At 36.5% G+C, this 26,285-nt stretch overlaps 1 protein-coding gene across 2 annotated transcripts; it reads left to right on the top strand.

Moving 5' to 3' along the window:
- The first annotated feature begins 78 nt into the window (after window positions 1–78).
- On the top strand, window positions 79–25,332 carry LOC142335486 (splicing factor U2AF 50 kDa subunit-like). 2 transcript variants are annotated; one of them, XM_075384012.1, is made up of 4 exons: window positions 79–401; window positions 779–1,387; window positions 24,354–24,593; window positions 24,754–25,332. In XM_075384012.1, exons 1-4 carry the CDS (start codon window positions 126–128, stop codon window positions 25,087–25,089), a joined length of 1,461 nt encoding a protein of 486 aa, XP_075240127.1. In that variant the 5' UTR covers window positions 79–125; the 3' UTR covers window positions 25,090–25,332. The 2 variants fall into 2 exon arrangements, with proteins under 2 accessions (XP_075240127.1, XP_075240128.1); XM_075384013.1 differs by having other exon boundaries at window positions 288–401; window positions 756–1,387.
- Window positions 25,333–26,285: the final 953 nt, after the last annotated feature.

Genomic DNA, 26,285 nt, shown 5'->3' with positions numbered 1-26,285 from the left:
AAATTGGGGTTCATTTAGGTGGGTGAGGGGATTTGCGTTTGGGTGATTTTATGCTATTTCATGAGTTATTTCTTTGATTCCTTTCAGCATATTTGTATCTTCAGATATAACGTTTTCCTTTCAAAATGATGAAAGAAGAGCCAGACTTTAGGGAGACTGAACGGCCAGATGAGCGGAATCGCCACGAAAGACGTCGCAAGTCCAGTCGCTCACCATCTTCCAGAAAGCGCCACTCTTCACGCGAGAGACGCCACAGATCGAGGTCAGGTTCTCGAGATAGAGGAGGTGGAGGGGGAGGGGGAGGAGAGAGGAGGGAACGAGAGAATAATGCTCCCAGGAATAAGCATGGTAGAATTAGCAAGCGAAGGAAGCCATCCATCTATTGGGATGTGGCGCCAGAGGTTAGTGGGAATTAGTCTTTGGGTAGCAGATGGTCAGAACTCATAGTAGTTAATTGGTTTTCTGATAAAGAATTCTTATCTAAATTAAACTTGAAGTATAGATGGAATTGGTGAAACGGAGAATTGAAGAAATGTCAATAGCGTTTACTGCAGCTGCCTGAATCATTGGTGTCTTTATATGCTTCACTGTCTCAAAGCTTTTTGGTTTTAAAAATTTGTAATGTTTTGGACTGGTCATGCTCTCTAGCAAGACCGTCATCTCGTTGTCTGATAAGACACTTAAAAGTCCTCGAGAAAGGCTCGAAGATCGTGTAATTTTATAGTACCATTGACTTACGTGTTTTTGTTTTTCAGTAATGACGATCGAGAGATTTTAGGGTTTCGAGCATATGACGCCTATGCAGTACAAAGCTCTTACAGCTTCTGGACAGTTGCCGGCTTCTACATTTGCACCGGGTACTCTGGGTCCCAGTCTGGATGGTGGATATGTCAGTATGCAGAGCCGACGAATCTACATTGGAGGAATCCCCTTTGGAATCGCCGGAGACCAAATGGTCGATTTTTTCAATCAAAAGATGCATGAGCAAGGACTGGCTGTTGGGCCTGGAAATCCTGTCCTTGCATGCCAGATCAACATCGACAAAAATTTCGCGTTTTTGGAGTTCAGAACTCATGAGGAGACTACGGCGGCATTGGCTTTTGACGGGATCATCTTGATGGGGCAGCCATTGAAGCTGAGGCGTCCAAAGGACTATGTTCCCACCACAGCCGGAGAGGTTGGACTGGCACCCGGAAGTCTAAGTGGAGGGATAGCCCCATGTGTTACTGACTCTATCAACAAGATCTTCATTGGTGGGCTGCCTAACTATCTGACCGATGATCAAGTGAAAGAGCTGTTGCAAACTTTTGGGCAGCTCAAGTCCTTCAGCTATGTCAAAGATCCAGCAACGAATTTGAGCAAGGGCTACGCCTTCTGTGAATATTTGGTAAGTTGTCAGTGCTATGCTCATCATGAATGTACTACTCATTTTTTTGCTCTGGCCCTGATGGCCTGTTTAAGGCTCGAAAAGACGTACTGGTTTCCTTCAAGTTGCAAGGAAGAGATTTAAACAACTTAATGAGACGTTTTCTACATGCCTAATTGCTCTCGAACGAAGTGTAAAGGAATTTTTGTTGTATTTGTGTCTGTTTATGCAAAATTTTATCTTGACAGTTTGAAATTTGCGAGCGACTCCTACGTCTGTGCGAATTTAAAGTGATCTAATTAATTGCTCTCGAAGAGAAGCAATTATTGTAAACGTATGTGTCTTTTTAATGCAAAATTTTCTCTTGACAGTTTCTTGACTTTTGGAGTGGCTTTTACGCCCTTGATTTTCTGCGGTTTGCGTGATCTAAAGTTTTCTCTCGTTCACGATTTCAAGTAGTTGAACTCAGTTGGCGGCAATTTATTAATAAAAGTCAAATGAATAGTACGCCGAAACTGGTGCCATTTTTAATAGCCGCGTCCTCAATTCCAGGCGGCTATTATAGCGCTCCTATTTTTTACAATTCAAAGAATTTGAATTGTATTGGTGCGCTGTGTTTTTTTTTTTAAGATGTGTTCACACATTTTTCAATGACTTTGATCGTTCAAAACGGGATAAACAGGTAAAGCCCAGCGGGCATTAAGTTTCATTAGAGGCCCAAAGTGGGCTTTAGTTGTCCTTCAAGTGCTAATAGTGGTGCAGCTGCTGGGATGGCCTTAATTTAAGGTTAAAAGGTCATTTTTAGGAGTTTTTGTGCTCAAAATGGTGCAATTTTTCATGTTTTTGTGATTTTTTTGAGTTTCTTTGTTTGATTAGTGTTAGGTTGAAGTTTTTAAGAGTTGATTTAGGTCGCTTGCGACACAAAATTGCTTGTTATGACCATTTTCTGAGCTATAAGTTTTGGTACTACAAACACAAACTCGCGAAAGGATACTAATTTTTGCAATTTTTTTCAGGTTTTTTGAAAATTTTTGTCATTTTTTGAGTTTTTTTAGCCCTAGGTGCCAAGAAACCTCCTCTAGAGTTTGATAAAGGGTTTGATAATAGATTAGTGCATAGTTTCTAGTGGTAATGGAATGGTTTTCAACTTTTTGCCATCATGAATTTTAGCATTTTTTGACAAAGCTTGCAATTTTTTCATATTTTTTTGACATTTATTGTCATTATTCAAGTTTTTTGAAACCCAGGGGCCATAAAACCTCAATAGCGGTTGGATGATAAGTTACTGGAATTTTTTTAGTTGCCATGGAATAGGTTTCCATTTTCGAATATCACTAATTTAAGCAATTTTTTTGACAAAATTCGCATTTTCAGGTTTTTGAAATTTCTCGTCTTTTTTCAGTTTTTCCAGCTTCAAGGACCAGGCAATCTCCTTTGAGGTTTGTTAATAGGGCACTTCATAGTTTCTAGTAACAATGGAATGGTTCTTAACATTTAAGTGTCTCGAATTTTAGCATTTTTTTTTTGATAAAATCTGCAATTTTTTATGGTTTCCTTAAGTTTTTTGTCAGTTTTTGATATTCGTCCATTCTCAATTGCGAGAAAACCTATTCTACGTTCTGATAAAATTTACTGCATGATTTTTAGTTTCAATGGATTAGTTTTCAACAATTTAACCTTTCGACTTTTGGAAGTTTTTTGATAAAATTTGCAATTTTTTTCAAGTTTTTTCAAAACGTTTGTATTTTATTTTTTTTCTTGTCTCAGTAGACAGTTAACCTGATCCAGTGTTTGATAGTATGTTTTTAAATAATTATAATGCTAGGGGGCAATTGAATGGCTTTCAACATTTTAATAGAACGAAATTCTTTTTTTTTGAAATTATTGTAGAAATTATTGCCTATCGGTCTATGAGCCAATGAGTTTTTTAAAGCTTGGAATTGGGTTACTGGATAGCCTCTAGAGATATAGAAGTGATTCTGAAGATATTTGTATCACGATTTTCAGCAACATTTTCTGATAATTTGCAATTGATTTCTTTTTTTTCTTACATTTTTTGGTCATTTTCGAGTTAATCATCGATCTTTAAGGGCCAATTAATATTTTTCAGGTCTTGCAGATATAATACTGGACCGATTTCAGAAACAAAATTTGATTTTGAACATATTTTTGAAATAGGTATTTTTAAAGGGAAAAAATTTTGCCTTAGGTTTGAAAGCTTCGAGTTTTAGCAATGAGTACATTTTGTTTAGTTTTGATTCTTTTAATTTCATTTTTTTGAGATGTTTTTGTTTGTGTTCTGGCTGGAATTGTTCAATTGATCTGCTTTTCAGGTAGAGTACGTCTGAGTTTTTCATTCAATTCTTTGAATTGTACTTCAGGACTTGTCCTGCTATGTTTTTTACTTCGTCTAACAGATTTTTGTTTTGTCTTACCCTGACTTCTTGGAATTGACTTTTTCAATGACTTACCTCACTCAAAAAATGACTTCTGAACTCACTTATGGAACTTTAAATTTTATGATCATTTACTTGTTAAAGGTCAATAGTGTGCATCTAAGTAGTGTCAAACATATATGCCCTAATTCTTGATTATTAGAGTCTTGAGTTTTTGATTTTGAATATTAATTTTGGGATCTTCTCCGTTTTTGCCCCCAGTACGATATGCGCCCCCCAGTTACAGAGCACGTGCCATTACACAGTAAGTCATTGTGTAAAAAATATTGCACGTGGAACTGAGGGGTGCAAATAATATGCGCCCACTAAGCTGAGGGGGCACAAACGGAAAAGATCATAATTTTGAAAAGCCCTATTAGGGATTTCTCGTTATAGAGCTTATGTGTCTCATAAAAATGACAGTCCAAAGCTAACCCAGAAAGTCTAGTGGTCTATTAAAGGACTGGTGGTCGATCTGTCTATCTAATATCTTTAGTTGTTTTAATTCATGGAAGGCCCCAAGCGGCTATTTTCCGGCAATCTGCCGGCTATTTTTCACTTCAATTTTAGGGGAATATATTAATTTCTAATGAGGTTATTTGAAGCACCTTGGTGATTTTTTAGTCCCATTCTGGCTACATCCCCCGACTGAAATAGGCTGCAATTGATTAAAGCTCCCACTAGTTGTACTAGAGCATTTCTTCCGACGTTATTCGGTTGTTTTTCTGGTTAACAATTTTAAGCAATTGTGAGTTGGGGACAGTTTACTAAAAGTCAAAAAGTGCTCTCTTTTTTTAATTACTCACGATCAAAGTTTGAAGCAGTTATTGTAAGCGCGCGTGTTTTTGCTTGACGATTCTCACGGAGGCTGCAATGGAATCAACCCCCGATAGTCGTTCAAGAGCCATTCTGCTGTTGTTTTTTGTAAGGCCAAGATAGTAAGTGGTTTGTAATTGCTCAAACGACGTTTTTGTCTTCGAACGTTGTTTGCTTTATAAGAACGCTGGCTTCTTTTATGAGTTAGGTGGCTTTTTTCGTAGCGCACACTGACAAAGCAAGAAGTAGAGATGTAAACTTTTTTGGTAAAGAATTATTTTATGTGCGGACTAATCTCAATTCATTTGATAGAAACTATGAACATGACAGCTGAGTGACCTCTCATTGGCCATCCTTTGTTTTTTTAATAGTTTTTGTAAGGAGGTTTACTGAGGTTAAATTTTTATCATCCTTTTGGTTGTACAAATATACCTCATTTTGTGAACTCATTTACCGTACTTCAATTGGAGGTTTGATGTCAACGGAGGGCGTCTCACTCTTGTTGGATCTATGCAAGACTGAGATAGTGCATTTTACATTGTTTTCTAATCAACTCAACCCACCCCGTCTAAAAGACTGAAATTTTTTTTCTCTCAATTCATTTTTAAATTTTTGTGCTTGAGAAACCTCTTTTTTTTAAGGAAATTTGGTGCAAAGTTGAACAGACCGCTTGATAAATTTGTAAGGTCTGGCCTATCTTAGCAAATTGATTCTTCTCTGGCTAACTGAAAACTGAATTGAAACGCAAGGCCCTTATATTGGCAAATACAAAGGTTTTCTCAGTTTCTGCTTTTTAGGTGTTTTTTTATTAGCCGCGAAGCGATAGCGGCTAATATTGGGGACATCGTTGTTTTTTATTCGTCGTCTCCATTAATAATTCTAACGACCTGACGTATGGGAATTTAATTTTTCAATGACTTCAGTTTCTTTTAGTGCTTTGCAGTTATAATTTGTGTGCGTGACGTCATTTCTGCTTCTGGGTCAATTGCGTGACTTACCTTACTAAAAAATGACTTGTGAAATCACTTATGGAACTTTCAATTTCATGAACATTACTTAGTTAAAGATCAGTAGTGTGCATCTAAGTACTGCCTAACTTATATACCCTAATTCATGAGTATTAGTCTTGAGTTTTTGATTTCGAATATCAATTTTGACAAAGATTTTTTAGGGCTTTTTCCTTATTGACGGTATGTGCCATAAAATTGGCAATCCGAATCTAACCCAAAAAGTCTAGTGGTCTATTGAAGGACTGTTGGTCAATCTGTCTATCTTATTTCTTTAAATCTTAAATTCATGGAAGGCCACAGGCGTCTATCGCGAGTATTTTCTGGCAATCTGCAGGCTGTGTTTATTTTTTTGTTTATTTTTTATTACTGACAATAGTCCTGAGAGTTTTCGCAGATGGTTATTTGAGTCCGGACGCGCAGGGGTGAATTAGTTGTCGCTTTATTTGAACCTGGAGCATGTTACTGGCTTCTTTTTGGTTCAGTACATGAGGCGTTTACTTATGCGAGCGCTTTGTTGCTTATTTATTGTCCTTTATGATTTTTTTCTGAGTTCTTTTTCTGTTTTTAAGATTTGATGGAATACTCTATCTCCTTCGGTTGTATGTTCTGCTTAATTCTGATTAACATAATTAAAGTATCTACACACTTTTTTATGTTTTCGAGGGATCAGACTTTTTGTTATCAGATGGTGGTACTATTTTTGCTACTTGTATGTGATCTTACCTAGACATGAACGCTCCTCTGCATATATGAAAAACAAAAAAACTTCATTAAAATCATGAAATTGTGTGAATTTAAATATGGCATTGAAGTATAACATAATTACCATTCATACAATCAATATTATTCATACACTCAATTTTACAGAATCACGAAAAAAAACTGAGGAATCGTGTTTCCTGATGTACTTAACTGCGCATCTAGAAGTGGGCATTGATGTTCGAAAAGAAAAAGAACCGACTTTCAGAAAAGAAAAGAACCGACTTTTGATTTGCTTTTAATCTAAGAAGCCCGACAACATACAGCTATCATTATGTTGGCTTCTGTGATGTAGCTCCATAAAGTTCGTGCAAAAGAACAGCAACATTTGCACTAAAAGTATTACAATTCTAAAGTTCCTGCTAGCACCTTTGCACTGTTTCATATATTGTTATGAGAATTTGCGCCAATTAATCATATCGGTCATTATATAAGGTGGATTGAAAATCGCTAATTGTTAGTCCCCTACACAACCTGAAAAAACTCTGATAGTAGCAAAAAGAAGTACCAACATTTGATAATATTAAGTAACCCTAGAAAACTTATAATAGCGTTAAATAGGTTAAAGAAAATCGAGTAGAACATATAAGATTGAAAGGAAAAATTAAAATCGAGTAGAACATATAAGATTGAAAATCGAGTAGAACAAATAAGATTGAAAGGAAAAACAAAAAGACTGAAAGGAAAAAATAAATCCCGAAAAAATTGGAAACGAAGGTATTTTTGTATTTTAGTCTTATAGCCTCAGCTCAGTGTTGCTATTCCAAGTTCTTGCTAAAATATTGCTTCAGTTCACTTTTCCTTTATCCAGAGTTGAATCAGTTCGCTAATTGAGGCCAGGCCTGACAAATGTATCGAGCGTTCTGTTCAACGTTTTACCGAAAATTTTCTGAACAAAATTAAAGAGGTTTCTCTAGCGCTAAAATTTTAAAATGGATTGAGCGAACAAGAAATTTTTGTATTTTAGTCTTATAGCCTCAGCTCAGTGTTGCTATTCCAAGTTCTTGCTAAAATATTGCTTCAGTTCACTTTTCCTTTATCCAGAGTTGAATCATTTTGCTAATTGAGGCCAGGCCTGACAAATGTATCGAGCGTTCTGTTCAACGTTTTACCGAAAATTTTCTGAACAAAATTAAAGAGGTTTCTCTAGCGCTGAAATTTTAAAATTGATTGAGCGAACAAGAAATTCAGTCCATTAAATGGGATGAATTAGGTTGATGAGAAATCTAAATCATGGACTGCCTCAGTCTTGAAAAGATCCAACAAGAGTCAGTCAGTTGACATCAAACCTCCAATTGAAATACGAAAAATGAGCTCACAGAATGGGGTAAGTTGTAGGACCAAAGTAATGGTTAAAATTGAGCCTCAATAAATCGCTGTAATCAGAAACCTCGAAAAACCAAAAGATGACCAACGTCTGGTCACTCAGCTGTCACTTTCATAGTTTTTATTAAATGAACTGAGATTTGTTTTGTCATTTATTCTGAAAGGCGAATAAGTTAAAATGTTCAATTAGCAAAGTTCAATTCGTCGTCTCCATTAGTTAAAATTTGTGCGCGTGACATCTTTTCTGCTTTTAGGTCAATTGCGTGACTTACCTCACTTAAAAAAATTACTGAATTCACTTATGGAACGTTTAACCTTCATGAACGTTTACTAGTTAAAGATCATTAGTGTGCATCTAAGTAGTGCCTAACATATTTGCCCTAATTCTTAAGTATTTGTTTTGAGTTTTTGATTTTTAATATCAATTTTGAAAAAGATATTTTAGGGTTTTTTCCTTATAGACGGTATGTGCCATAAAATTGACAATCCGAATCTAACCGAAAAATCTGGTGGTCTATTAAAGGACTGGTGGTCGATCTGTCTATCTTATTTCTGTAGTTGTTTCATTTCATGGAAGGCCACAAACATCTATCGCAGTTTTTATCCGGCAATCTGCCGGCTACGTTTAATTTTTTGTTTAATTTTTTATTACCGACGATAGTAGAAGTTGAAAAGATTAGTTAGCAAAATTACATAATGACTCTCGGAGCAATAGCCCAATAAAAACAAAGGTAAAGTTTGATCAAAGTTCTGAAGGATCAAGAACATCTTCAACAGAATACTACTCTTGGTCAATAAAAGTTCTTTTTAACATAGAATTTGGTTGGCTTCAATTTTTCTGTTGTACTTTTACCGAAGAAGAGTAGTATTCTGTTGAAACTTTTTTTCTAATCAACTCAAACCAGATCGTCTAAAGGAATGAAATTCTTGATCTCTCAATTCGTTTTTTCTCCTCAATTGTGCGCTAGAGAAACCTCTTTTTAAGGAAATTTTTGGTACAAAGTTGAACAGAAAGCTTTGTACATTTGTCAGGCCTGGCCTATATTAGCGTATTGATTGTTGTCTGGCTAGCTGAAAACTGAATTGAAGTAATATTTTAGCTGGAAATCCCCACGAGTCAAGGCCCCTATTTTGGCAATTACAAAGTTTTCTCAGTTTCTGCTTTTTTTGGTGGTTTCTTTTTAATTTTTCTGTTCAATTTTTTAGTTCATACGATAGTCCTGAGAGTTTTCGTAGATAGTTGTTTGAGTCCCTCTGACGCACAGAGATGACTTAGTTGTTTTCTTTTTCTCAATTGAAGTGATTTCATTTTTAATGAGTTTTGGCTATGTCCTGAGAGTCATTGTAATTTTGCTGATTGAACTTTTTAACTTCTTCGCCTTGCAGATTAAATCACGAAAAATTATCAGTTCATATAATAGAAACTATGAGAGTGGCAGCTGAGTACAACAGAAGAATTTGGGCCAACCAAATTTAGTGTTAAACCAAACTTAAATGAATTAAGTTTGAGTGATCTCGATAACAAGATCTCAATTGTCAAGTGAGGCACGAGAAAAACCAAGCTATCTATCCTTCAGGAAATTCTGCTGGCACTGACAAACACGGGCATAATCTGTAGTAACTGGAAAAAAACTTTTTTCGAACTTTAAAATTCCTTTGATGTCGTTTTATTGCGGAGTTTAACGTTCATAATTATAAGGAAAAATTCGCCTTACACCTAACTGATATATCACTGATACTAGCAAAAATAGTACCAACATCTGATAACAATAAATCTGACCCCTCAAGAACATGAAAGTGTGTATATACTCCTTTAATTAGGTTAATCAGAATCAAGCAAAACGTATAACCGAAGGAGATAGATTGTTCCATCAATTTTGAGCTTTCTGTTTTGAAAAGATTTAACTTAGTTTCTAAGATTTATCTGCCGTTTGCTTTCGCGATCTTTTTCAGATTAGAATCATTAATTATTTGAGGGCAATTGATAACTTTGTCAGCTTTTTCAGTCTATCACTTTTTTGACCTCTTTAATTTTTTCGGTTTTTTTAACGTTACCAAACGTTTTCAATGATGTAAAGTTTTTTCTGCATTTTGTTTCTCTTTGTGACAGTGATTTAAGTTTCACCAATTTTTAGAGCAGACCTGGAGAAGTAGTGAGTTAATGGTTTCATACAAAAGGTTGTGGCTTCCGCTGCAATTACGGTTTTGTTAGTGAAGTTTTGACGCTTCGAGTCGCTTCCGGAATTCTTCCGGCTATGTTTTTTTATTTCGTCGTCATGATTTTTGTAACGACCATATGACGTCACAGCCACTGTTTGTTCTTTTTTTCATGCAATTTCAACTGAATTGCATCTGTGACGTAATTTTTCGCTCTTAGTGGAGCGAGTTCTTTTGTTCATGTGCGTGATTAAATTTTTGGTCACACTCGACTTACCTCACTCTCAAAAATGACTTCCTCAATTTGAAATTGAATTTTATTTACTTTAATTCAAAGAGATAAGGTCAAATGGGTGTGTGTCACTCTAAATGAAGGTTATTTGAGATCAGCTAATAGAGGCAGTAACAACTTATACAGATTTTTAATCAAAATATAACAGATCAGCCTTCAATGAAAAGTCGATTTTTTTGTCTGTCTTACTGTTTTTTTTAGACTGTCGATCTACGAATGTATTGCGGCTATTTTCTGGCAATCTGCCAGCTATGTTAGTTTTATTAGGCTGTTTTATCGTTTTTCTCTTCTCCTATATCTTAATTTTAGATTGGGATAGGCTATGATTACATTGCACGAGCAGTTTTCGTTTAACAGTCCCTCCTCCCTATCCAAACTACATACACTCTCCTCATCACCTACCACTTCCCCCGCCACATTCCAAAACTCCCACCGACTACCCCCTCCCACCCACCAAACTGCCCCCACCTACCTACCCTAAACATCCCTTTCTCTCCACCTACCTATCCCCGGCCCGACACCAAACCCTTGACCTAAAAATTAAGTACTATTGTTTAAAAACAATTTCTATAGTTTTGTTAGGCAGTTAATTTTTGTTAGTTTTTTAGGTGAGTAAGTTTACAGATTATATTGCAGGACCCTTGGAGTCGTTTCCGGTACTCTACCGGCTATATTTTGTTCGATTTGTCTGACTATGACTTTTCGTCTAATAGTGCGTAAGTCTGACCACTCGACATTTCGTCCTCAAAAACGGGATAGGAGGCTATTAAATCTCGTGGCAGTTTTACGTCTTACCAGTCTCAAAATTTTCGATTTACAGAAACTGTTAAGGGCATATAAATTCATGGTGGTTCCCTCACTCCGTTAAAACGATTCATTTGAATGCTGGATAACTCTCAGAATTGCGCACAACAATAATGGAGGCTTCTAGTTTTAACAATGGAACGCTAATATGCTGAATAGGATGAACTTTAGTTCAGTTAAGGTAGACTTGTCTCCGATTATTATTTTTTTTAGGTTGCCAGAGAGAACACAATTGCACTCTTTGAGTTCTTGGGCTCGATTAGTTTGACCCATCAATAGTCTTTGTACTAGTCTTTTAACTGCCTTGTACCTTCTTGAAACTCGGTAGATCGTATCTTTGTAAGTAATCTGGAACCAGCGAGAGCTAACCAAGTTTTTTGCTGCCAAACCTTGGTATTTTTGTGCCATATATCACATCAAGTGGCAACGTTATGAGGAACGTATTTCTTCCAGGGATGGCACGAATTGCTCAATTTTAAGATCCCGAAAACTGTTGTTTTGAGTTCCGTAAATGGGTTGCTTAAATAATGTTTGAGGTGTAATCGTCTTTTGCGATTTTAAATGCTCTCCAACGACGTTTGAAGCAATTATTGTAAACATGTGTGGATTTTATGCAAAATTTTTGCTTGACTGTTTTCCCCTTTTGTTCTAGAACATTCTTTGACTTCTTGAGTGACTTTTGACTTTTTCACGCTTGAGTTCTTCATTTTTGAGTTATCCAAATTGCTCCTTCTGAAGTAAAGTTTGTTTCTAATATAAAAGCGATTGTGAGCGACAGAAGGTCAAAGGCATTGTAGCTGAGTCGTCACTATGGCAACCTGGAGGTTGAGGGTTCGAAGCCCTGTGGGGTTGTTTATACCCAATAAAACATTTCTAAGGTACGCTTCCTCTAAATAAATGGCCCCCGCATGTCGTTCGAGAGCTTTTCATTGCAGTTATGAATATTCTTTTTATAGCTGCGAAGCTGTAAGCTGAGCGAAGCTATATTGCGGTGCTCTTGGTTTTTTTTGCAATTTAAAGCATTTGAATTGTATTGGGGAGCTGTCTTTTTTTAAAGTTCTGTTAACACATTTTCATTATTTTTGAAGTCAAATTGAAGTAGTGATTCTGGTCACGCCGAAACAGGAAATGCAGCGAAAAAGCGAGTGGTTTTGCGACGTGAATTTTATTCGCTCTAATTTTAAAGTAGAGTGTTTGAACAAAAATTCGGTTTCTCGGTAGTGGTTTTTTGTTCACATGCGGCAATTTCACTCTGATTTTTACTGTTTTTTCGATTTTTTGGATTGGATTTTTTCTAAGTGGTTTTCCCAATCCATTCACAGCTCATTCTAGGCCTAGTTTTTTGTTTGAATTAAATTTTCATTTCTTGCTAGTGGTTTTTTTGTTCACATGTGGCATTTTGACATTGATTTTGTTTTTTTTTCTTATTTTTTGATCTGATTTTTTGAAAATGGTTTTCTCAATTCACTCATAATCCATTCTAGGTTTAGTTTTTCTGTTTAGTAATGAAAATTCTTTGAATTTTACGTCAGGACTTGTCCTGCTATGTTTTTTTGTTTCGTGGTCTGACGCTCTTTTTTCGTTTTACATTTGTTCACACAGCAAAGCTGAAAAAGTCAAATTTTCTGAATGAATTCTTCCTCTCACTAACGGCATTTGCGCGCGTGACGTCATTTCTCACTCGCTTTAGCGAAAATTTTTAGGTTATTTGCGTGATTAGATTTTGATTATAAGTGACTTACCTCACTCAATAAAAATGACTTTTGCACTTTAAAACTTAAGTTTAATTTGAATTTGTTTAAGGTCAAAGGAACTCATATGTGCAGTAAAGGTCCCTAATAAGAGGCTTCTGTGGAATGAATTTTAACAAGCTTTATTATTTTATCGCTGAATGTTTTTAGCCGAGTTTTTTGAGCGGCGTCGATTTTTGTTTGTTTAGATTTGTATCTGTTTCTCTATTATATGGCACGCAGGTCTATTCTTTCGCAGCTATTCCGGCAATCTGTCGGCTATGTTTATCAATTGTTTGCATCGTTACTTTTTCAACATGATCATTTTTTACTGACAACGGAGCATTATGATTTGGTCATTATATTTAAGCTAAATAGAGTTTTGCTCAAAAAAATTGGAAATGGTTTTTGGGTTTCCTGTTTTACCGAAGTATTTGATTTCAGAACAAACAATTATTGTCAAATATAGATTCACGTCTTTTAACGATTTTTGTCTTTCTTGGGTTTGCAGGTTATGTGCTTTTATTATGAAACAGGCTTTTCGTCAGCACATTGAAAGGTGAAATTAATTGTAGTTGCATCTTGATCATAATCCAACAGGTGCTTTTTCTAAATTTAGAATTTTGTCATCGCAATTGAGTAAAAAAGAATAAATTTTTCAGCATGTCGAACATCGACATTCTACCAGAATTCTTTGTCTTGGGTCATCTTTTCTCCTCAAATCAGATTTAACGTTACAGGCTATTTGTAATGATACTAATTAATGATAACAACCATGTTTCTCGGCCGGGGTGCTTTTTGGTGTTGTTTTCCGGAACACCAATAAATTCCTCTAAAATTTTGTAGTGCAAAACGCTCTTAAAAACTTTCTGACATCGGACTTTTTAATTGCTCTTAAACGAAGTTTGTAGCAATTATATTTGTCCAGTCGGTCTCAAAAACGGGATAAACAGGTAGCGCCCAGCGGGCATTAAGTGCTCTTAGAGCCTTTCAGCTCAAACTGTTTTGGAGGCTTATACTTTTACTTATGGTGTGAAGGGCGGTTCTTAGAGGTTGAAGACACCCCACCCCCACTGTTGACCCCCCCATTGCCCCCTACCCCCACTATTGCCCCCACACCCCCCCACCGCGCTAATGCCCCCCACCCCAGTGATCCCCCAATAAACCCCCGGTGACCCCCACCCCCCCTTCCGTGGCTAGCTACTGGCAAACAACCGCTTGCTAAAAACGCAATTTTTTACTATTTTTCAATTTTTTCTGATTTTTATCAGCTCTAGGTGTCAAAAAACCTCCTCTAGGGTTCGATAATAGGTTACTGCATTGTTTCTAGTTGTAATGGAATGGTTTCAACATCTTAACATCACGAATTTTAGCAATTTTTGACAAAACGTGCAGTTTTTTCAATTTTTTTTGCAATTTTTCGCTATTCAGATCTTTCCAGATCCAGGGGCCAGGAAACATCCTAAGGGGTTCGATAATAAGTTTCTGACATTTTTTTAATGGCCTTGGAATAGTTTTTTAAGTTTTTAACATCACGAATTTTAGCATATTTTTGATACTTTTTGCCATTTTTCAAATTTTGACATTTATGGTCGTTATTCAGATTTCTTGAGCCTCAAGGGTCGGAAAACCTACGTTAGGATTTGGTAATAAGTTACTGGAATATTTTTGTTTGTCATGGATTAATTTTCAACTTTTCAATTATACAAATTTTAGCAATTTTTTTTTGTAAAACTTGCAACTTCTAAAATTTTTTGAATATTGTCATTTTTAGGTGTCTCTCAAGGGCCACAGAACTTCCTCTAGTGTTTGATAATAAATTACTGCATTATTTATACATGTAATGGAATGTTCTTCAAGATTTTAATACCACAATTTTTTAAAATATTTGCAATATCATGTTTTTGAATTTTTGCCGGCACAAGAGGCCCTGGGACCTCGTCCAAGGTTTGATAATAAGCTGTTCTGTAGTTTCTAGAGTTATTGGGACGGTGATCAACTTTTTTAGGACTCCAATTTTAGTAATTTTTGGATAAAAGTTTAATTTTTCAATTTTTTGGAAAATTTTCATATTCCAAGTGTATGGATCTTTATGAGCCAGTGAAAACTTTTCAGGCTTGAAGCAGTGATACTGGATAGTCTTCTGAGACAATGAAATGGTTTGTAAGATATTAATGTCTTGAATTTTAGTAAGATTTTGTTAAAATCTGCAATTGTTTCCTTAACTTTTTAATATTTTTTGTCCTTTTCTGAGTTTAAGGACCATTACTGGCCAACAAGTTTTTTCAAGTCTCGCTGACAGGTTACTTGACAGAACTTTTGAGCCAAAAAATGGATTTAATTTTTTTTATTGAGGTTGAAAAATTTTTTAAATTTTGCTTTTTTCAGTTGTTTTTTATGATTTCTTTTTTAACAAGGTTAAAAAACTAGAAGTTGCATTGTCGAATCCAATCATGGAAGATATTCTTCTCTTTCTCTCTCTCTCTCTCGGTTAGGCTTCCCTTTCTTCTTTTTCTCGTTCACGTTTTATCTCTTTCTCACACACACTCTTTGTTGATGCTGCACTTCAGCTGCTGTTATGTAGCGTAATGTCACCATCTTTGATCCTCATTAGCAATGAATTTTAGTTGAAATGTTTTTTATCATAAATGATCTAACAGGCACTTTTCAGGGAACCATTTTTAATTGCTCTTAAAATCAAATCGTAGCAAATATATCAATCCTGTTTGTCTTTGATGCAATTTTTCGCTTGGCCGATTTTTCGTCTGACCGATTTGAATTTTCTATTCAGAAACGGGATAAACAGGTAGAGCCCAGCGGGCATTAAGTGTTTTGGAGACTTATACTTAAACTTATGGTGTGAAAGGCGGATCTTAGAGGTTGAAGACACCCCACCCCCACTGTTGACCCCCCATTGCCCCCTACCCCCACTATTGCCCCCACACCCCCCCACCGCGCTAATGCCCCCACCCCAGTGGTCCCCCAATAAACCCCGGTGACCCCCACCCCCCCCATTCCGTGGCTAGCTACTGGCAAACAACCGCTTGCTAAAAACGCAATTTTTTACTGTTTTTCAATTTTTTCTGATTTTTATCAGCCCTAGGTGTCAAAAAACCTCCTCTAGGGTTCGATAATAGGTTACTGCATTGTTTCTAGTTGTAATGGAATGGTTTCAACATTTTAACATAACGAATGTTATCAATTTTTTGACAACACGTGCAATTTTTTCAAATTTTTTTGCAATTTTTTCCCTATTCAGGTCCTTCCAGACCCAGGGGCCTGGAAACATTCGATAATAATTTACTGACAAGTTTTTAATGGCCAAGGAATAGTTTTTCAACTTTTTAACATCACGAATTTTAGCATATTTTTGATACTTTTTGCCCTTTTTCAATTTTTGACATTTATGGTCATTATTCAGATTTCTTGAGCCTCAAGGGTCGGAAAACCTACGTTAGGATTTGGTAATAAGTTACTGGAATATTTTTGTTTGTCATGGATTAATTTTCAACTTTTTAATATTACAAATTTTAGCAATTTTTTTTGTAAAACTTGCAATTTCTAAAGTTTTTTGAATATTGTCATTTTTAGGTGTCCCTCAAGGGCCACAGAACTTCCTCTAGTGTTTGATAATAAATTACTGCATTATTTATACATGTAATGGAATGTTCTTCAAGATTTTAATACCACAATTTTTTTAAATATTTGCAATATCATGTTTTTGAATTTTTGGCCGGCACAAGAGGCCCTGGGACCTTGTCCAAGGTTTGATAATAAGCTGTTCTGTAGTTTCTAGAGTTATTGGGACGGTGATCAACTTTTTTTAGGACTCCAATTTTAGTAAATTTTGGATAAAAGTTTAATTTTTCAATTTTTTGGAAAATTTTCATATTCCAGGTGTATGGATCTTTATGAGCCAGTGAAAACTTTTCAGGCTTGAAGCAGGGATACTGGATAGTCTTCTGAGACAATGAAATGGTTTGTAAGATATTAATGTCTTGAATTTTAGCAAGATTTTGTTAAAATCTGCAATTGTTTCCTTAACTTTTTAATATTTTTTGTCCTTTTCTGAGTTTAAGGACCATTACTGGCCAACAAGTTTTTTCAAGTCTCGCTGACAGGTTACTTGACAGAACTTTTGAGCCAAAAAATGAATTTGATTTTTTTTATTGAGGTTGAAAAATTTTTTAAATTTTGCTTTTTTCAGTTATTTTTTATGATTTATTTTTTAACAAGGTTAAAAAACTAGAAGTTGCATTGTCGAATCCAATCATGGAAGATATTCTTCTCTTTCTCTCTCTCTCTCGGTTAGGCTTCCATTTCTTCTTTTTCTCGTTCACGTTTTATCTCTTTCTCACACACACTCTTTGTTGATGCTGCACTTCAGCTGCCGTTATGTAGCGTAATGTCACCATCTTTGATCCTCATTAGCAATGAATTTTAGTTGAAATGTTTTTTATCATAAATGATCTAACAGGCACTTTTCAGGGAACCATTTTTAATTGCTCTGAAAATCAAATCGTAGCAAATATATCAATCCTGTTTGTCTTTGATGCAATTTTTCGCTTGGCCGATTTTTCGTCTGACCGATTTGAATTTTCTATTCAGAAACGGGATAAACAGGTAGAGCCCAGCGGGCATTAAGTGCTCTTGGAGCCTTTCAGCTCTGTTTCAGCTCAAACTGTTTTGGAGACTTATACTTAACTTATGGTGTGAAAGGCGGATCTTAGAGGTTGAAGACACCCTCACTGTTGACCCCAATTGCCTCCCCCACCGCGCTATTGCCTCCCACCCCAGTGATGCCCCCAATCAACCCTCGTTGACCCCCCCCCCCCCCCCCCCCCCATGGCTAGCTACCGCTCGCTAAAAACGCAATTTTTTTTTTACTAATTTGCAATTTCAAGCTTTTTGAAAATGTTTGGACATTTTTTGATATTTATCAGCCCTAGGTGTCAAAGAACCTCCTCTAGGGTTCGATAATAGGTTACTGCATTGTTTCTAGTTGTAATGGAATGGTTTCAACATTTTAACATAACGAATGTTATCAATTTTTTGACAACACGTGCAATTTTTTCAAATTTTTTTGCAATTTTTTCCCTATTCAGGTCCTTCCAGACCCAGGGGCCTGGAAACATTCGATAATAATTTACTGACAAGTCTTTACTGGCCAAGGAATAGTTTTTCAACTTTTTAATGTCACAAATTTTAGCAATTTTTTTGATAAAACTTGCTTTTTTTCGAGTTTTTTTGAAATTTGTTGGTTTTAGAATTTTTCGGACTCAAGAGCGAAGGAACCTCCTCTAGGGTTTGAAAATAGTTTACGGAATAGTTTCTTGATTAAATGTAATGTGTTGCAAGATTTTAACATCACGAATTTTGGCATATTTTCGATACTTTTTGCCATTTTCCCAATTTTTTGACCTTTATAGTTAGTGTTCAGATTTCCTGAGCCTCAAGGATCGGAAAACCTACGTTAGGGTTTGATAATAATTTACTGGAAATTTTTTTTGTCGTGGATTAATTTTCAACTTTTTAATATTACGAGTTTTAGCAATTTTTTTTGTAAAATTTGCATTTTAAGTTTTCTGTATATTGTCATTTTTATGTGTCTCTAGCCTCAAGGGCCACGGAACTTCCTCTAGTGTTTGATAATAAATTACGGCATAGTTTATACATGTAATGGAATGTTCTTCAAAATTTTAATATCACAATTTTTTAAAATATTTGCAATTTTTTCTTTTTTTTTGAATTTTTCCGACACAAGAGGCCCTGGGACCTCGTCCAAGGTTTGATAATAAGGTTAGTTTCTAGAGTTTTTCGGATGGTGATCAACCTTTTTTTAGCTCTCCAGTTATAGTATTTTTGGGATAAAAGTTTATTCAATTCTCGCTAATATTCAAAATTTTGAATTTTAGCGAGATTTTGTTAAAATCTGCAATTGTTTCCTAAATTTTTCAATATTTTTTGTACTTTTCTGAGTTTAACGACCATTACTGGCCAACAAGTTTTTTCAAGTCTCGCAGACAGGTTACTTGAAAGAACTTTCGAGACAAAAAGTGGATTTGTGTTTTTATTGCGAAGTTGAAACGTTTTTTTAATTTTGCCTTTTTCAGTTATTTTCTATATGGTTTTTTTATTAATCAGGTTAAAAAACTAGAAGTTGCAGTGTCGAATCCAATCATGGAAGATATTTCTTTCTCTTTCTCTCCCTTTTGGTTAGGGTTCCCTTCCTTCTCTTTCTCGGTCATGTTTTATCTCTCTCACACACACACACTCTCTCTTTGTTGATGCCGCACTTCAGCTGCTGTTATGTAGCGTAATGTCATCTTCTCTGATCTTCATTATCAAAGAACAATAGTTGAAATATTTTTTATCGTAAATGGTCTAACAGGCACTTTTCAGGAAACCATTGTTAATTGCTCTCAAAAACAAATCGTAATAAATATATTATTCATGTTTTTCTTTTATGCAATTTTTCGCTTGACCGATTATTCGTCTGACCGATTTGACTTCTGAATTGTCATTATTCAGTTTTTTTGAGCCTCAAGGGTCAGAAAACCTACGTTAGGGTTTGATAATAATTTACTGGAAATTTTTTGTTTGTCATGGATTAATTTTCGACTTTACAATTTTACGAGTTTTAGCAATTTTTTTTGTAAAACTTCAATTTTTTTTTTAGTTTTTTTTTAATATTGTCATTTTTATGCGTCTCTAGCCTCAAGGGCCACGGAACTTCCTCTAGTGTTTTATAATATATTACTGCGTAGTTTATAGATGTAATGTGGAATGTTCTTCAAGATTTTATTATCACAATTTTAATCAGTTTTTAAAATATTTGCAATTTTCATATTTTTGAATTTTTTCCGGCACAAGAGGCCCTGGGACCTCGTCCAAGGTTTGCTAATAAGCGTCTCTGTTGATGCCGCACTTCAGCTGCTCTTGTGTAGCGTAATGTCATCATCTCATCCTCATTATCAATGAGTTATAGTTGAAATATTTTTTATCATAAATGATCTAACAGGCACTTTTTAGGAAACCATTGTTTTTTTCTCTCAAAAGCAAATCGAAAATATAATAATCCTGTTTGTCTTTTATGCAATTTTTCGTCTGACCCATTTGACTTTCGTCTTCAGAAACGGGATAAAGAGGTAGTGCCCTGAGGTCACTAAACCGTGGCTAGCTGTTGACGAAGCCAACCGCTCGCCGGTCGTTTGAGAGCAATTCGCCCGACGTTAGTCAGTTATGTTTTTTATTTTGCTTCATATTTCAAAGCAGAAGGCAGACAAAAAATGATAATGTTTCTTCTGCTGTCGAAAAAATGTTTTCGGGCAGATCTAACTGATGCTGGGATCGGAGAGGTGACTTCTGCAGCGTAAAGAAATGGTGAGCCTTCTGGTTAACTGTACATTGGAAACTTTTTAGCAAATGTTACTTTTGGTGCCGTGTTTCTGAAACCTAGTTTCATCTGCTAACGTCTGATAACCAGTATACTTGATTCGACAGAATTCTACTTTTTGAGGGTTTGTTAGATTCGTTTTTTTCCAATAAGGCTCTGTCTCTGGTGAGATTGCTTGTGGCTTGATTTTAACCACCTCGCAATTGGTAGAAACTTGTATGATGTGGTGCTTTGCCTTTTGTTTTGGGTCTGGTGCCCTCATTGTTGAAATAATCTTATCCCAAGGTGTTTTTGCCCCAAACGTATGGCATCTTTTCACGAGGACAGCTGAATTTTACCCTAGAGGACAAAAAGTTCCCTGTTTTTATTTGGCGTTTTAAAACCATGCACTAAAATCTTATTGTTGCTAGATCATTTGATCATACATGAGGTCATTAAAGTAGTGATTTTTATAGATAGCTCAGATGGAGTTTTTAAATAGATCGCTTGCTTCTAACATTTTTTTCTCTATGAGAGGGCTCATTGCGAAATGAATACAAAACTATTTTAAAGTTTGTTGATGTCATGAGACAATCAGGTTTTGCTTGCTTACATTATTCAATTCCGTCATACCGTTTTCATCAGATTATTTGCTCTCAAGCGAAAATTGTGGTTATTATATTAGTCTTGTTGTCTTTTTATGCGGTTTTTCGCTTGACTGATTGTTCGTCTGACCCATTTAACTTCGTCCTCAAAAACGGGTTAAAAACAGGTCAGGTTGCGCCCGGAAGGCATTAAGTGGCCGAGCAGCTCTCTTAGAGCCTTAATAGTCTCTAAGTATGCGATTGACCCCTCCCCCAGCCGACCAACCGTCCAGCCTCCTCCAGCTGGATATGACCCCCCCCCCCGCCCCCCGTCAGTCCGCCCACCCCCATCGTTTCTCGATCTTTGCATTTTTTGTGACAAGCGTATGACTTTTTTGGGTTTCTTCCTCGATGTCCTAGTTTGTAGATTTTACAATACTACAAATCTGAGCTCGAATAATTAGCCTTTATCTTGTTAATTGCCCTCGATAGAAGAAGTGTAATTTGTCTTTTTAATTCAGCCTTCTCTCGAACGAAGTAAAGTTGTTCGTTATTTTATGCAACACTTTTGTTGGACTGTTTTTGTCCCCTGTTCAGAATAATGAACTGCGCAGTTTGGTTTTTCGACAAAACAAATCGGTTAGAGTGGTAGAGCCCGAGGGTATTAAGCGCTTGTGTAGCTTTCTCGGAGCCTTCCTAGGCTCTAAATGTAGTGTTCATCCTCATGCTTTTAAGGACAATTTTGTTTGGACCCCCTGTTGTGGAAGAGCATTGCGTCCGACGATAGTTGGTTATCTTTATTGTTTTTGATCAGCACAATGCGGTAATTATACCGGTTGTCAAATATATTGCGGTTAAAGGTACGTTTGAGCCATTTTCTGCTAATGGTTATTTACCTTTTGTGCATGATGAAACCCAGTAATCACTCGGCATCTCTCAGAATATCCCACTGGACACTCGGGATCTCGGATCACTCTTTCGTGGTTATCCGAGGTTTCTGCTTTTGCGAATTCCTTAAATTCCTGCTAATCTATTTTTGATCATAATGTTCAAATATTAGATATTCTGATCTCAAATTCATAGATTGATAAATTTTGATGTGCTTTAATAGTCAACAATTTTATGTCAATTTTTGTAGATTTTTTAGTTTGTTTTTTTTTTGTTTTTGTCAACCATTTTATCGCTCAAGTCATGAGCAACCCTCTGACTGACTCATGCCTCTCTGCAGATGAGTTTGTGCGCGCGACATCTGTTGCTGCAGCTTGTTTCCTTTTCAATCGTGCCATGAGTTTTTGAGGATAAATGACATCTTCACCTATTAAATCTAAATTGAGAATGTGAATTTTTTGATAGCCGCCGTCAGCTTCTCAGCGGCTATTATTTTGGTTCTCTAGTTTTTTTTACAATTCAAAGAATTTGATTTGTATTAGGGCGCTGTCTTTTTACGACTCGAAAAGGAGTTTTGGAGAAGCCTTTTTTAATTGCTCTCGAAGAGAAGCAATTTTAAACGTGTCTTTTTTATGCAAAATTTCGCTTCACCGATTTTTGACTTTTCGAGTGACTTTTACGCCCTTGAATTTCTGCGTTTTGAGTGATCTAATGTTCTCTCTCACTCACAATTGCAAGCAGCGGAGCTCAATAGGCGGCTATTTATTATTAAAAGTCAAATGATAAGTCACCATTTTCGCCGAAAATGGTGCCATTTTTTCACTTTGTCTTAATAGTGGTATATATTCCCCTTTATTGAGGTTATTTAAAGCCCCCAGTAAATTTTTTTCGCATTCGGGCTACCCCACCCCCACTGAAGCAGGATACAATGGATTAGAGCTCATTACTAATTACTAATTTGAGTGAATTTTAAAGCAGGAAATGAAAAACGTGAAAAACTTAAGAAGTGGTTTGGGTGCTGAGCAAAATTGAAGGATGAAGCGAAATAAGAGTAGTTAATTGCTCTCAAACGAAGTTTGTAGCATAGTCCTGTCGGTCGTTTTTTAATGCGATTTTTTGTCTGACCCATTTTGATTTTGCGTCCCCAGGACAACCAGGCAGCGCACAGCGGGCATTAAGTGCCCTTAGAGCTTTTCAGCTGACTAGTCTCCAAGTATGCAAAACTGTTTCGGAGATTTATACTTATGGTGTGAGGGGGTGGTCCATAGAAGTTGACCCCCCCCCCTCACTTCAACCCCCCCCCCCCCATCCCCACCCCTGCATATCGTTCAGGCCGTAAGGGCCCATGCAGCCAAAAAAACCCCTTCCACCGTTGCCCCCGCACTGTTGCCCCCCCTGCGCTTGCCCCCATCACCCCCATCCTCCACGGTTTACCCCCACTCGCTGCGATCACCTCACGCCCCTTCAATTATGCTGAAGTTAATCTCACTAAACCGTGGCTACCTACTGACGAAGCCAACGGCTAGCCGGTCGTTTGAAAGCAATTCCTTCAACGTAAGTCGATTATGTTACAGAAGTTTAATTATAACGTTGTTTTATTTTAAGGGTTTTCCGATAGTGATTTGAGGGTTTTTGGTAATTAATATGAATTTTATGCCAATTTAGATGTTCTCCAGCTATTTTTTAATGGTTGTTTTGTTTTGCTGCCTTTAGTGGTATTTGAAAAGACGCCTATTACTTACAGGGATTTTAGATACCAAGTGAGTGCAGTTTCTGAATGGGTTCTTTTGTTTTGTTTCTAGTCGTTTCTGGAATTATTTCTTCTATGCTTTTTAAGATCTGTTCACACTTTTTGAAGTGAAATTGAAGCGATGATTTTGGTCTTGCGGAAACAGGATTATTACTTTTTTCGATGTTTTGATCCGATTTTTTTTCCAAATGGTTTTCCCAATACATTCACAGTCCTTTCTAGGTGTAATTTTTTGTTCTGTCAATGAAAATTCTTTGAATTGTAGGTCAGGACTTGCCCTGCTATGTTTTTTAAATTCGCGTTACCTTTTGATCACGTTTTTCGTTTTACATAAATCACGATGTTCTTGCTTTTACTCGTGACTCACTTCACTCACCGCTTCAACTGAATATTTAAAAGCTGAATTAAAGTTGAGTTTAAAAGCTGAATTAAGTATAGTTTTGGAATCTAAATGGAACTGAAAGAATTAGAAAACTTTTTTTGACACTTCAAAAATTTTCAATTTCAATCTCTTTTTCCGTTTCAATCCCAATGTGCGTCAACGGAAGCTATTTTCCGGCAATTTGCCAGCTGTGTTAATCGATAAGGGTACCAAAATAGATCATTATAAAACTTTTTTGCTTGGAAGAGTTTAGTGTTTGAAGTTTGATTGAAAATAAGGATGGATTGTGATGTTTCGTGGCTATTGTCCGGCAATCGGCCGGCTATGTTGTTAGAATGCATATTTTGCAACTGTTGTTTCAAAGTTACTGACAAGAGATTCGAAAGATAACTTTACCGTCTGAGTGTTCAAATTTAAAACCTCTGTATTGCCACTTGTGGTTTCGCATCAACTGAGCAATTTTTGATAACTAGACCGATAGTTAAATAATAGGATGTCCAGCTTTTTCACCACTTTGTTGAACTCACCATTTTTCACCCCGTTTTTAATCCTTTTTACATAGTACAAGAAATAGTACATTGGTATTATTTAGCAATAGATACAATAAAGGGCTTAATAATAAGGTACAGTAATAGATAGATGATTAAAGCAAAGTTAGTAAATTTGAATGTGTTATCAGGATGGCAATATCACAGACGAGGCGTGTGCAGCCTTGAATGGAATGCAGTTGGGTGAGAAGAGGCTGGTGGTTCAGCGTGCGAGTGTGGGTGCTAAGACACAACAAGTCTCCAGCCAACAGATTAACAATGTGCCTGTGGTACCTCAGCTGCCAGGCATGGATGCACAGAAAGTGGCCACAGGTGCCATCAATCCCTTCAAAATGGGCAAGCCAACCGAGGTGCTCTGTCTCATGAATATGGTACGCAACCTTGTTTTGTTATGACACCCTCTTTTTGTCTATGTTTGTATAATGAGGTTTCTAGTTAATTCTGATTCCTGTGAAAATAAGAAACGTTGGCGACGAAGCGTACCTTAGCGATGTATTAGTTTGTCTAGTGACTTGATCTGTTTTTGCCTAGGTTGTTCCGGAGGACCTTATGGACGATGACGAGTACGAAGACATTCTTGAGGACATTAAGGAGGAGTGTAGTAAGTATGGACACGTGAGGTCCATAGAGATCCCTCGACCCATGAAGAACCCATCTGCTGGTATGACCATGAAACAAGAGGACGGATCCGAACGAACAGAGCCCAATTTTGTAATGGGCCCTGGAGTGGGCAAAGTATTTGTAGAGTTCACAAATGTGGGCGACTGTCAACGAGCAATGAGTACACTGACGGGCCGTAAATTCCAGAGCAGAACTGTTGTAACACAGTTTATAGATGTTGACAGTTACCACAGACGAGAATTTTAAACTGCACGTTTAGAAACTTGAGTTAATATAGGGTTATGAAATTTTTCAAGTAGTTGGCTGCTCCGATGGTGGCGTTTAACAAGCAAGCCATGGATTTTGTCGGAGATACTTGCGCAGTGGAATGTATTGCAAAAATTGTAAACCAGACAAATAAATAAGACAGCATCTGTCCCCCAAATTTGACCTGTCCGTGTTCTTTATTTGATAGTGATATACGTGTTTTGAATTAATTGTTTGAGAAGGCTTTTTACAAGTTGCAAGATTTTAATGCCCGGAATTATTGGTTGAGATACTATTGTGAAACTGCTGAGTGATCCCTGTTCAGTCGTCATCGCAAGTAGGCTTGATGCGTTTTTATTGTTCTTGAACGAAGTTCACAGCAATTATTGTAAACGTGTGTGTCTTTTTTACGCAAAATTTTCGCTTGACGGTTTTGACTTTTCGAGTGACTTTTACGCCCTTGGCTTTTTGCGTTTCGCGTGATCTATTCTCTCTCAATCACAATTTCAAGCAGCTGAATTCAATTGGCGGCAATTTAATACTAAAAGGCAAATGAAAAGTGCGCCGAAACTGGTGCCATTTTTCACTTTAAATCTTAATAGTGGTATATGTTAACCTCTAATGTGGTTATTTGAAGCCCACTATTGAACTTTTTAGTCCAATTTAGACTCCCCCACCCACTGAAGCAGGCTGCAATTGATTAGAGCTCCCACTAGTCGATCGACAGCAATTCTTCCGACATTTAGTCGGTTATGTTTAATTGCTCTCTAACGAATTGTGTAGCAATTGAAGTAGTCTTGTTGGTCTTACTGCGACTTTTATTCTAAGCAATTTTTCCTCTGATCATTTGAATTTCGTTCTCAAAATTTGTATAACAGGTTAAGACTGGAGGGTATTTAGTTCCTGGGCCGTTAACTTACAGCTTTGCTAGTCTCTGAATGTTCAAATGATCCAAGCTGCTTATAGGACATGAGTGAGTGAGCATTTTTCAGTTTTAGACCCTCGCTCCCCCACCCTCACCTTCAAAAGTCTTGTCCTCAAAAAATTGAACGTTTCAGGTGAATTTAAAATGAATCTGCTAATTGTATGCAAGCTTAATTCAATTGAATATTTATTAAAAAAAATTGTAAAACAGCGATGCGCGGAGTTGAAAAGTTGAGACTCGATTTGGAAAGGCTTCCCAAATTTGCTGTTAG

This window comes from Convolutriloba macropyga, chromosome 2, assembly GCF_964194025.1.
Source record: "Convolutriloba macropyga chromosome 2, txConMacr16.3, whole genome shotgun sequence".
Taxonomy (NCBI): Eukaryota; Metazoa; Xenacoelomorpha; order Acoela; family Convolutidae; genus Convolutriloba; species Convolutriloba macropyga.
The sequence above is the reverse complement of the archived record's forward strand: the minus strand, read 5'-3'. Positions and strand labels throughout refer to the sequence as shown.